Consider the following 12,189-nt stretch of genomic DNA (forward strand, 5'->3'; position numbering starts at 1 on the left):
CAAAGAAGCAGCTGCCTGACTTTGCACAGCTGAACCTCTGGGAATTTCAGGCCCAAGTCTGACTGCTCCCTGGCATTGTTCTGCCCTGCCTGGCCTGGGGCAATAATCAGAGCCACCCTTCCCCACTGATCGGTACACTGGGGACTTGAAAACACAAGAATCCCTGAAGGACAGGATAAGGGGAGTCCCAAGAATCTTGAGAGGCTCTGTGTGGGGGTCGGGGAGCATAACCAACTGGACCGAAGAGGGAACTGGGAAAAAACCCATACTAGTGCCAGGGGCTCTAATGGCTGCCGCCATACTCAGCCCTGCCATGCCTGTGGGCACCTGCCACTTGCCCAGAATCCAGGCTTAGCAACTGAGGGGTGACTTCTACAGCTCACCAGTTTTCTGAAAGGTAGGGAGGGAAAGGAAGAGTGAAGAGGGGGTGGTATGGAGCAGCTGAGAGGGGGGATACGAAGATGCTTTGTAAATGCTGGAGTTCAACACCACTGTAAGGGATTGTCATTGTTCAAAGTGTCTGGGGTCTGGGCTCAGAGGGTGGAAGTCTCCCCTTCAAAGGCCCTGGTAAGCAGTGGGGTTTCCCACTAACTCCCCTCCTGCGAATGGAGGAAAGAGGACAACGGCAGGAGGCTCAGGCTTCCCTGACTAGGCAGGGAACTGGGCGAAGATAAAGGTTGAAAATGCTCTGGGGTTACAGAGGAAGCCCAGAACTTCAGCGCATGGTAAGGAAGTTCTGCCCTGCATGATAGTACCTGGGCCAGGGGATGTGTGGAAGCTGCAATCCAGCTATGAGCCCTGCTGTGGGGGTGTGTCCACTCCACCCACAAGATAGCAAAGGTGCCATCTGAGCTAGCAGTACCCTGGGCCCATAGTGGTGGACCTTACCAAGGAGAGGTTCGGGACTGGTGCCATTTAACAGAATTGCTAAGGTTTGTTTGTTTGTTTGTTTTCTTTTTTTTTCAGAGTCTTGCTCTGTCGCCAGGCTGGAGTGCAGTAGCACGATATCGGCTCTCGGCTCACTGCAGCCTCCGCCTCCCAAGTTCAAGCAATTCTCCTGCCTCAGCCTCCCAAGTAGCTGGGATTACAGGTGTGCACCACCACACCCAGCTAATTTTCGTATTTTTAGTAGAGATGGGGTTTCACCATGTTGACCAAGATGGTCTCAATCTCTTGACCTTGTGATCCACCTGCCTCAGCCTCCCAAAGTGCTGGGATTACAGGAATGAGCCACCGCGCCCAGCCAGAATTGCTAAGATTCTTACCAGCACTTTGCTGTCAGCCCCACCAGAGCCTACCCACACACAACCTCGGCCAGCTTACTCTTGGTAGCCAAGGATTCTGGAGCCTGTGGGGAGGGTCAGCTTGGCAGGGAGGGACCTTCAGAAAGATGAGGATGGAGATCAAAAAGCAAGACACCAAGGAGGCAAGAGGGGCAGGAATATTCAGGAACCTTTATTGAGTGTCCTCAGGGAAGGTGTCTGGGGCCATGGAGCCTAGTGCTGGACTCTCCGGATGGACTGCAGCTGCCCAGTGTGGGCCTGTGTGCTGAACTCACTGTAGGTATGGAACTCTCCGCTGTGCCGGTCCCGCTCCAACACATACTGGTAGCCTCGGTAGCCTGGGTACTGGTAGGCCACCCACCTAGACCAGTGAGGGTACAGGGGTGGGGAGTAAGCTCTGCCCCCACCCCCATCCTATGTTCTCCACTAGCAGCCACCCTTTTGTAGCTCCCAACCCCCAGCTCCAAAATCATTGCTTCAACTTTCCCTACGTGGCTCTCTCCCTCCCCTGCCCACTGCTTCCAGTCTTCCTATCACCATTTTCATCCAGTCTCCTATACTCACCCCCTATTGCCTCCATCCCTTCATGTTCTCCAGCCCTTCATCTGTGCCCATATTGTCTGCTGCCCGCCATTCTCCTAGGACCTCCTCATTTCCTCCCTTCCAGTCTGACTCCATCATCTCACCTCCCCTTGCCTCCAGGTCCCCAATATCTCTCTTAGCGCCCTCCCCACATCGCTTTTCTCCACCCTCTTCCTTGGTCCCCATTGCTTCCCTGCTCTTCTGTCTCCCTGGTTCCAGTTCCAGGACTCACGCTCCGGAGCTGACTTTGAGGGAACCCACATCCTTGCTGGCCCAGCCCATGGAGGGCAGGGATGGGTAGTCATCAACGAGGTCAAACTTGCAGCCTTGGAAGTTGTCCCCCTCAAACAGTGTCACACGGCTGTCATTGTGGTTCTGAGGCACAGGAAGGTCGGGAAAGAAAGATCATCTTCCAAAGGGTTAACGGATACATCCTCTGCCTCACTTCCCCCACCCACTGCCCACACAAGCTGTGCAGCTGTCTAGGACCCACAGGCACTCCCAGAGCTCACCCCATCAGCTCCCTGGCATCTGGGAAATGGATCGCTCAGAAGCTCCCCCGAACCTGGCCCTTCCTGTGGCTTTGAGATAAGGAGGTCACTGGGGGGATAGGATTTCCAGAGACCCTTTCAGGTCAAGACTAGAGAGCATCTTGTGACATTGGGCCCATTTTGCAGGAGCAAAATCAGAGGTCCTTAGAGAAATCTGTCCCATTCACCAAGACAGTTCCCTGAGGGCCTCATTGACTAACTACCCAATCCCCTGTCCAGCCCCTCCACACAGCCTCTCACAGATTAGTGCCCAGCTAAGAGGTACTGGATGGCAGAATCAGAATAGACATATCAGGGCATCAATACTGATTGCATCTTGGCTCCGGCCTTCCCACTGCAGGGTTCTTGAGCCTCTTGGAACAGAAGAACTGGGCTGGCCTGGGCGGGGTCCTCTGCTCTCCACTTCCCAGCCCTACCAGTAACCAGGTCGGCACAAATGGAAAATGAGGTCCTCTCTTTTGGTGTATTTGATTCATTACCAACACCCTCACACACACAATAACACACACACAAACCCACACTGAGACTGACTCTTTTCAGTGACCCTGGGCAAGCCACTTTGTCCCTTTGAACCCCATTTCCACACCTGTGTATGGGGCTAACAGCAGCCACCCTGACCTCACATGGCTGTGTGATGACAGAGGCACTCACTCACACGTGCGGAAGATTGAATGTGGGGGAACCCTGGGCGCTCAGGACTGGGATGGCCTCAGCGCTGTCCGTGGTGATGATTTCTGGACTCCGGGCCTATGCCCACAATCCCGACTTTGTTGGAGACACCCTTCTGATTCTGAGAAATAATGCTACTACCACCCATCTCGGAGTTTGTTTACACACCCCCCATGCAGGGCTTGAACAGCCTTTCTAGGCGCCATGGTGAGGCCAGAGCCTGGAGCTAGTAGGCAGAGGAAGAGAAGTGGGCTATGCTCACCGCGCAGAGCACTGGCCGGAAGGACAGCAGCTGGTTGCTGTTGTGGCTGCTGCTGCCACTCCAGGCGCTCCAGCGAGGATAGTCTCCCTTCTCCAGAATGAACTGCTGTCCCTGGAAGTCGGGGTACTCAAAGGCCACCCAACTGGAAAAGGAGAAGAGCTGGGAGGTATCTGCCCCAGCCACACCCTCTCTGCCTCCCCCTTGCTGGCCATGATTGAAAAGACTGAGAAGCACAATGTTTTTCTCCAACCCCAAACCCTTCCCCTGACACCCCCATTGTATGGCAATCCAGCCCCTCTCGGGACTAAAGGTCGCAAACCTGCTGCTCTATAGGGTTTGAGGCACCCAGGCTTCCCCCTCAAGGACCCCAGGTTGGGAAAGAGTTTTCCTGGTTATGAAGATCTCCCTACCAAATGCTCCTGCCTCAAGGGTTTAGGCCTTTGCATAGGGACACATTGGAGGACCCCTCCCGAATATCACAGCAGAAACTGGGACCTCAGCTGGGGCAGGGGTAGGGGGCGGCAGGGTGGGAAAAGCTGGGCTCTGGGAGACCAGGGTGGGGCCAGGGAAAGGGACTGGGTTTCTTTTGTTAAGCCAAGTGCAGAGCCTTCTAATTGTGCACAGAGAAAAACTTTGGGAAGGATATAAGTACACTAGAAACCCCTTCACGGTGGGGTCCCATAGGGACCCTCAAGGGGTCGCTTCTCGCCTGTGTCTCTTTAGCTAGCACAAAAATACACACTTTCCCATGATTTATCTTGTCATGGGTGGGGAATTTTGGGGAGGCTATGGGGTTTCCCACGTTGGCAGGTCTCTCCAGGGCTCACAGGACAGGCGGCTGAGGCTCTGAGCCTGGGCCGGTGGAGCCCAGCACCCCTCAACCCAGCCCAGCCGCGGCCAGGCAATCACTCACACGCCGTTTTCCACCTTGACCGAGCGCACCCTGGGCAGGCCTCCGCGCTCGCAGACGTTCGCACAGTCGCTCAGCAGCCGACAGCGACGGCCCTGGAAGTCCTCCTCGTCCCAGAGCGTGAGGCTGGCGGGCGCCAGGCCCGGCGCGGGGGCGCTGCTCATGCGGCTGCGGACAGCAAGGGTGGAACCACGCGCTCAGCGTCTCAAGAGCCCGGTTTCGAGCCACAGCCTGCCCAACCTGGTTAGGGGTTGAAGAACCCGGGGGCTGGACCCGGCCTAGCTCTGGACCCAGCTGCCAGGGGCTCGCCGTCTTCCCGCGCTCCCCTCCCTTCCCCACCCCAGCAGCGGGCATTCACCGGGTGGGTGAGAACGGCACGCGAAGGAAATGGACGGGCTGCGAGGCTGCGCGCGGCCGGGCGGGCCGAGCTTTATACCCGGGCCTTGTCCCCCTGCCCGCACCCTTTCCGTCGGGGGTGGGGTCGCTGAGTCAGCAGGCAGGCTGCGATCCGCTCTGGTCTCCGCTGGGGAGCCGAGGCCTCTCCCGCAGCCGCCGCTGTGGCCCCAGCCCGCGGGGAAGACAACAGAAAGTGCTGAGGCGCGCACCCCGCGCCCGCCGCAGCCCAGGCTGACTCCGCGCTTTCTTTCTTTCCAGCCTGAGCCAGGCAGGGCACGCCAGGCCTCGGGGCAGAACGCGCCCTCCCTGTCCCGGCCCTCGGGGATGAAGGGACCTGGCCTCCCCGGAGCCTCGGGCTAAGACCGCGCTGCTGACTCGCTGAGCGGAAGTTCTTCCCAGAGTCAAATCGCCAGCCTTCCTCGGACCTAGTCCAGGCCTCTCTTTTGGGCGATGCTAGGGCGGAGATAGAGAAGGCTCTGCCCAAAGGATTCGCTTCCTGTGCTCACTCCTCTTTTTCCTGGAGGATCGGTCCATCGCGGCCCCTTTCCTCCCAAGCGTGCGTTCCCGGATCCTGCGCCGCCTCCCCGGGGAGTCCTCGGGCCCAGGAAGGAGAGGAGGCGGTGCGCTGGAAACGACCGCCCGAGGGCCGCGCGTTTACTCAGTGTTCAGGCGTAATAGCCACCCAGGGAGTGGCTCGCCGCGGGAGGTAGGAAGAATGTTGGGCTTTAGCTCGGCTCAACCCGTGCCGCTACGGGTCTCCCACAAAGCTCCAGGCTCTAAGGGTTCCAGCCCCGACGTCTGCCTGAGACTTAGCAGCTGAGGATGAAGCGCTTAGTTCAGGCCGAGCTCTCTGCTCAGGCTTTCGGGTGCGTGAACTCCATCAATTCTAACACTGACCTGTTAGGAAGATACTGTTATTGTCCTGCATTTCGCAGATGAAGAAGTGGAGGCCCAGAGTGCTTTGGAATGTGGTGCAGGGGTCACAGCTAAGAAATCTCCCAGGGCCGGGCGCAGTGGTTCACGCCTGTGATCCCAGCACTTTGGGAGGCCCAGGTGGGAGGATCTCTTGAACCCAGGAATTTGAGACCAGCCTGGGCGACATGGTGAAACCCCTTCTCTGCAAAAACAAATAAACAAAAATTAGCCGGGCGTGTTGGCATGCGCCTGTAGTCCCAGCTACTTGGGAGCCTGAGATGGGAGAATTGCTTGAGCCCAGGAGGTGGAGGTTGCAGTGAGCCGAAATCAAGCCACTGCACTCCAGTCTGGGCGAGAGTGAGCTGGGGAAAGGCGGTGGGGGTGGGGGGGGGTGTAGAGAAAGGGGGAGGGAGAGGAGGGAGAGGAAAAGGTTGGGAGCCCCAAAAAGCTTGGGAGTCCCAAGGGTTAGCTCCAGGTGGGAAATTTCCTCACCACTTGCGGTGGAATTTTCTAACCACAGCAAATGAGACACAAAGGCTTCTCGCAAAATTGTAGGTTTTTCTTAATGGTGGTGGGTGGGGGTGGGGATATTCCAGCAGAGATGAGAGGGGCGAGTGAGAAGGGAGCTAATATTTTGTTGCTCCCACGAGTCACATGCTTCCCTTATGAGTCCTCACAACAGTCCAGCGAGTTAGGTTTGAGTGTACCGATATGGAAACGGAGGGTCAAAGAGGTGCAGGGCCTTGTCCAAACTCACATGGCTAGCCAGTTTCAGAGCAAGAATCGAGCTCGGATCTTTGGAAGCCAAAGCCTGTGCTCCGCCACTGTCCATTGAAGCTCTTGTGCCAAAAAGTGCTCACAGGCCAGCTGTGGACACCTCAGCTCCCAGAAGCCTTGCCACACCAGCCTGCCTTCTAAGCCTTCTTCCCAGTGTTCCATGCTCAGCCCATCTCAGAGCCTTTGCATTTGTTGTTCCAGCTACCTGGAGTGTCTTGGTCACAAGATCGTAGCATGGCTGGCTCCTGTGTCACCTCCTCGGTGATGCTGTTCCAGGCACCCTTCCATCCATCACATCACCCTTTTTTCTTTCTAGCATTTATCACGCTGTAAAGTTATTTTTTTCATCTTGTGTTTATGGGTGTAGCAGCATCTCCCTTAACAGAGTGCAAGCTCCATTTAAAGGGGCAGGGACTGTGTCTTGTTCTCAGTTATCCTCAAACCTAGCACAGTGTTGGATGCATAGTAGGCACTCAATAAAACTTCTTGAACGAGTGAGTGAACAAGGTGGTCAGGCGTGGGCCAAATGTCCACGGGAAAAGGGGTGTAGGGAAAATTCTCCAATGGAAGTGGGGTGGTGGCATCTTGCTCTCCCACCTCTGAAGTTCTGGGTTGCAGAGAGCAGGTGATGGGGGTAGACAGAGGCTCCCTTGGGCTCTCTTTTCCCTGATGAGGAGTTACTGTTGGAGCTCGCAGTGTGTGTGAAGATGGGTGCCAACAGTACAGGGCCCTAGAACTTGGCATGGAGGTAGGGTCCGAGTGAGGAGGATATGGGTCAGAGATGGGACAACCTCAGGCAGGTTTGACTGGGGGTGAGGTCAGAACCGTGTCCTGATTCCCTACCCTAGCGGGGGTTTGAACAAACACAAGCCTCAAGGAGGGAATACAAACTACAGAGTGGGGCACGAGCCAGTTCTGGACCCTTGGTGTCCCAGTCTTTGCCTTTAGTGTCACCAGCCCGGGCAGGGGTGAGGAGTGAAGAATCAGATCTCGCCTTCCTTCCTTCCCCCATCTCTATCCGACAATTCTGGATTCGGCCACCAGAGGGCAGGAGCAGACCGCGCTGGCCCGAAAGCTGGCGTGGAGGGCGGGGTGGAAGGGGAGGTCCAGGTCAGGAGGGGCCGCGGGCGCGGGTGGCTAGTGCGTCAGGCTGTGCGTCTGCGCTGTCCCTGACGCGGGCGCCAAGTGTTGGTCAGAGGGTGTGGGGGTGTCTGTCGGAGACTGGACACTGTGCACCAAGCGGGGCTTGGGGGCTGGGCGTACTCTCGAGGGTCGGGCTCCACGTGTGGGTCCCACGGCTGCATTCTGCAGGAGTGGTGCGTCGCGCCTTTTCCAGGGTTAGGGGAGGAGGAAAAGCGGGGAGGCCGTCCAGCCGAGGTCCAGGTTAGAATTAGGAGTCCCGCTTGGAGTTGGGAAGGGGACCCCGTGTGTGAGAAGGGCCCCTGCTCCTCCTCCAGTGTGAAGCTCTGGTCTTGGCGGTAGCCAGCCTCTCCCCTTCTCTACTTTGTCCCTCCTCGTGGAAATGGTATGGAGGTACCCCCCCCATCCCCTCACCCATGGCTTCTAGTTCTAGTAACTGCGACCAGCTCTCTCAGAAATGGGCATACCCACCACCACCACCCATAGTCACTGTCCCAGAAGACCCCTAAACATCTCAGGGATCCCCAATGCCCTCAGGCCCCTCCTGACTTTAGGCCTCACAGTTATCTCCAAAGAGAAGAACCACTGAGGGGAAGGGGCTTCGAGGCAGCCCTGCCTACTGTGCCAGGAGATGACTCTGGGATCGATAATCCTCCTTGGGTACCACGGACCCCTTCCCAGTCTCCTCCTTTCCCTACTAGGCTGGTCCAGCTCTGCTCCTCTCCCCAGCTGCCGTGCCCCCCCACCCCTAGCAGCTGTTCCTGTTTGTTTTCCCAGATCAGTTGCGCCCAGAGCTTCCTGAAGGATGGGTGCCCAGGTGGCTTTGTTTGCCAGCTCAGCACAGTCACCCCTACCCCCTCCACATCCACAGCCTGGCCTTGGGGCATGGAGCGGGGAATTAGGTAGACAAAAACCAGCAACCCCGGTCGACACCTCACAGAGCCCTCAAAATCTCACAGAGATCTTATCACCCTCAGGGACCCCCACCCTGACCTCATTCAGTTTTCCATCTCACATTGGGACGTTTGAGTACCACAAGGAAATCCTCAGGACCTCACCCCATCCCTAGCCACCATCTCCTGCCCTCTGATTTCACTGAAACCCCCATCCCATACAGACCCATAAGATCTCACAGAGAATCCTTTGAGCCTGAGTCCCCTTCATGAGGCCCTCAGATCCCACCCAGACCCCCATCCCATGTGGGGGCACGTAGATCCTGCAAGGAAGCCCTCAAACCCACTCCTAAGCTCCTGCCCAGATCTTTGTCCTAGGCAAAGGCCCTGAGAATCCCAAAGAAGTGGCAGCTCTCTCACCTAGAGCCCCACCCCAGGAACAGCCTGACTGCTCAGTACTGCTGGGCAGCAGAGAGGGGCTGGTGGCCAATGTCCCCTCCTCAAGTGGGTCACCTCCCAGCCCTCCCCGCTCATTTTACTGGGAAATCATCCAGGGGTTGGGTACTGAAGATGCAAATTCAGGGAAAGGTGCCTTCCCTCACCCTGCCACCATCACCAGCCCCTCCTTTCCACCCCTGCTTCTCTGGCCCCCGCCCCCACCCCCAGTCTGGAGCCCAGAACCAGCAGATGAGCACCTTCCCTGGGGCTGTGCAGGACTGGTCTCCTGGGAGACAGAGATAACGGGTACAGAGACCAGCCCAGTTTGGGCCAGTTAGGAGCGCCACCCACACAGACCCATTGTTCTATCCAGCTAGAAACAGAGCCCCTCTCTTCTGCCCCTCAGTGGGGTTAGAGAACTGGCCAACATCTAGGGAGCTGGCAGGAAGCTTTCACCATCACTCACATGCCCGGACACAAAGCCACAGGGCTGGCACAGGGTGACAGGAAGAGGGCACACACAGACACATGTTCAGTCAGATGGAGACAGAGTCATCCACAGTTCCAGGCACATAGATGTGATCCCGCAAGCTTCGCATGCAAATAATCTCGTTCTAGGATTCGATAGAAACCTCAATGTCATATTCATGTATGGGCAGACACTTGGTCACTCATTTATTTCTCAAAGATTTAATACGATGTACTATGTGCCACGGACTGTGCTGGGCACTGGACTCACACATGAATATGCCCCATCACCTTCACATGTGCACATACCCACTCCACAGTCACCCAGGTAGGCATCAGCTCAGCCACCCACCCAGGGTCATACAGACATTGAAGGGTGAAGAGAGTGGGTTAAGAGGCTGTCGTGATGATTTAAATGCATGTAAAACAGAACAGGCCTGCAACGTCCACCCAATAAATGTCCGCTGCCGCTGTTGCTGTGGTTGTGGTTATAACTGGCTCTGATGCACCTGCTTCCAACCACCCCTGGGGCTGGCCTGGTTGGGGGGGGTGGTCAGGCTGCAAGCATGGCTCTGGGAGCTGTACCCTCCTTCTCACCCTGGCCCCTGGCAGAAGCCAGCCTAGTGCTCAGGACGGAGCGCCTTCCTGCCTCACCCTATTTGAACCACTCCTCAGTTCATGACCTCAGTTTGGGAAGGTTGGGAGGGTCAGAGAGGAGTGTGCCAATTTCCTTTGTTCTTGCTCAGGCCTCTGCTCTCTAGGAAAAAATGCTTGGGAACGGAGCCGAGGACCTGGCTTCTGCTGTTGGTGCTTGTCCTGGCGCCATTTGGGGCTTTTGGTCAGTCAGTCCCCTCTTAAGGCCTCTGTTTTTTACCTGTAAACTAAGCTGGCTGTGGGTCCTGGAGGGGCCTCCCAGCCTTGACTCCTGTGATGCCTCTGGAAGGTTCCTTCCCCTCCCTATCCAGCGTCTGCCTGCCCCGCCCACCCACCCATCTGGCCTGGCCAGAATGAGGGGGCGAGTTGCCACGGTCTCCATGGGGACTAATCTCCAAGAAGGTCAGTGAGGCTCTGGTACTGCCTTGGCCGGATGGGGATTAGCACCTGGGTATGAGCCTCCCCCCTGCCACCCAGTGCCTCCACTCCCAGGTCCCTCCACTCTCACACAGACCCTGGGCGGCCTCTAAGCCCAGAAATTCCAAGGCTAGGCCGGAATCATTGGGGTGGGTGGGGGCAGGGCAGCTGCCATAGCTGTTGGCTTGTCCATCTGTAGCCAAGAGGGAAACTGAGAGAGATGGAGTCAGATCTGTGCCCCTTACTGGCCCCCCGGTGTCCAGCCAAGGCCTGGGCCTTGCCCCTCCCTCACGTTCTGTCCTTCAATGGGAGGAGATGGGCTTCCAAGATAAGGGTATCAGCCTCCCCCCACCTCCAAACCTGTCTGCCACGTAGAAATCACCTCTTTATCCTCTGCTGGGACTAATTCCCGCCCCAGTTTGGGGTGGGATGGGGCTGTTTTGCAGCTTCCCCCTTTCTCCATACACACAATGCCTCCCACCTCTGGTCCCCTGAGCCCTAACCCCATGTCTCCACAACCCCCATCTCTCTCAGTGTACATCTCTTGTTATCTTGAATTGTCTCCATGTGTCTCTGTTCCTCTTCCCTGGTTTCTCTCTGGTCATCTCTGCCTCTGGTCTCGCTCTCACAGTCTGGGGTCTGCAGCCTCTGCAGCCCGTGGGATCTCCCCTGTGTTCTCACACCCCTCTGTCCTTCAGCCTATGCTCTTGATCTCTTTCTCATCCTTCTCCATTTCTCTTCTGCTGTTTCTCAGCTGCTGCACTCCAACCGCTCAATCCCTTTTCCACTTCCCCCCACTACCTGGTCCCTCCCCCACCCAGGGTGCTGACAGGGACGACAGGAAGCAGGCTCCAGCTTTGAGCAGGAGCGGGAGGGGGCCTGCCTCGCACACCAGCTGCTGAGTGCCCCCCTCCCCAGGCAGCCCCGCACCTGCAGGCCTGCCCGGCACTGGGAGACTCCGCCCTGTGGCAGCGGAGCAGCGGAGGAGGGACCTGGATGAGAGGCCAGATCCCTGGTAATGACCAGCAAATGCAGTCTTAGGGATGGATGGGGGTGGTGGGGGGACTGGGGAAATTAGGCCCTGGGGTGAAGGGGCAGTAATTCTCAGTCACCAGGAAAGATCCCAGCCCACTGGGTGGCTGCCTCCTTCTCACCACCCTCCCCTCAAGGCCGTGTGTGTGTGTGTGTGTGTGTGTGTGTGTGTGTGTGTGTGTGTTTGGGAGGGGGTTGTTCCTCTTTGTTGTGCAGACCCAGGGTGTGGAATCCTGGCCCCTGTCATGGCTGGGGAGAGAAGGGGAAACCCTCAAAGACACAGGGAAGGTGCACCAGGACCATGCCAGGCCCCTGACAGGCAAATCTTTCAGTGCCAGGCAAAGAGTAAAGGGCTGGCCCAGGACAGCCTGGTCAGGGGGGCCAGGAGAGGGCTGCACACACCCTAGCCCAGGACCCAAGGACCTTCCCCTGCCCCTGGGGCTGCTCCGTGAAGAGCCCTGCTGTAGTCTACCCTCTCCCCAGACCTGCCTGGGATCTGTCCAAGGCCATCTCACCCCTCCCCCTTCTCTCTCTGTGCCACGGACTCGGGCTCAGCAGATCCTTTGGGGCCTCTGGGTAGTTGGGTGACATAGGGGCACTACAGCGGGTGGTGGTGGAGGGGACAATCCAGCGCCTCTAGGAACATGCAATTTGGAGGGACTTCTGACCCTGGTTCCCATCTCCCGGGGCTGCCTCTGCCTGAGCTGAGGGCTACCTACCTACCCCACCCCAGCTGATGGAAGCGAGGATGTGGGATTCTGAGGTTTGAGGAAGGTGGTGAACCCCTGTGCCTGAGGGCTTG

General features: G+C 57.4%; 1 protein-coding gene across 1 annotated transcript; it reads right to left on the reverse strand.

The window, feature by feature from the left end:
* Window positions 1-1,434: 1,434 nt before the first annotated feature.
* Window positions 1,435-5,285, reverse strand: CRYBA2 (crystallin beta A2). Its single transcript, XM_063645399.1, has 5 exons — window positions 4,616-5,285; window positions 4,261-4,425; window positions 3,348-3,489; window positions 2,098-2,240; window positions 1,435-1,644 (listed from the first exon to the last, which is right to left on the reverse strand). The coding sequence occupies exons 2-5, from the start codon at window positions 4,419-4,421 to the stop codon at window positions 1,497-1,499; spliced, it is 594 nt and encodes a 197-aa protein (XP_063501469.1). The 5' UTR covers window positions 4,422-4,425; window positions 4,616-5,285; the 3' UTR covers window positions 1,435-1,496.
* Between the last annotated feature and the right edge of the window lie 6,904 nt (window positions 5,286-12,189).

The sequence above is a fragment of the Symphalangus syndactylus genome, chromosome 8 (genome assembly GCF_028878055.3).
Source record: "Symphalangus syndactylus isolate Jambi chromosome 8, NHGRI_mSymSyn1-v2.1_pri, whole genome shotgun sequence".
NCBI lineage: Eukaryota > Metazoa > Chordata > Mammalia > Primates > Hylobatidae > Symphalangus > Symphalangus syndactylus.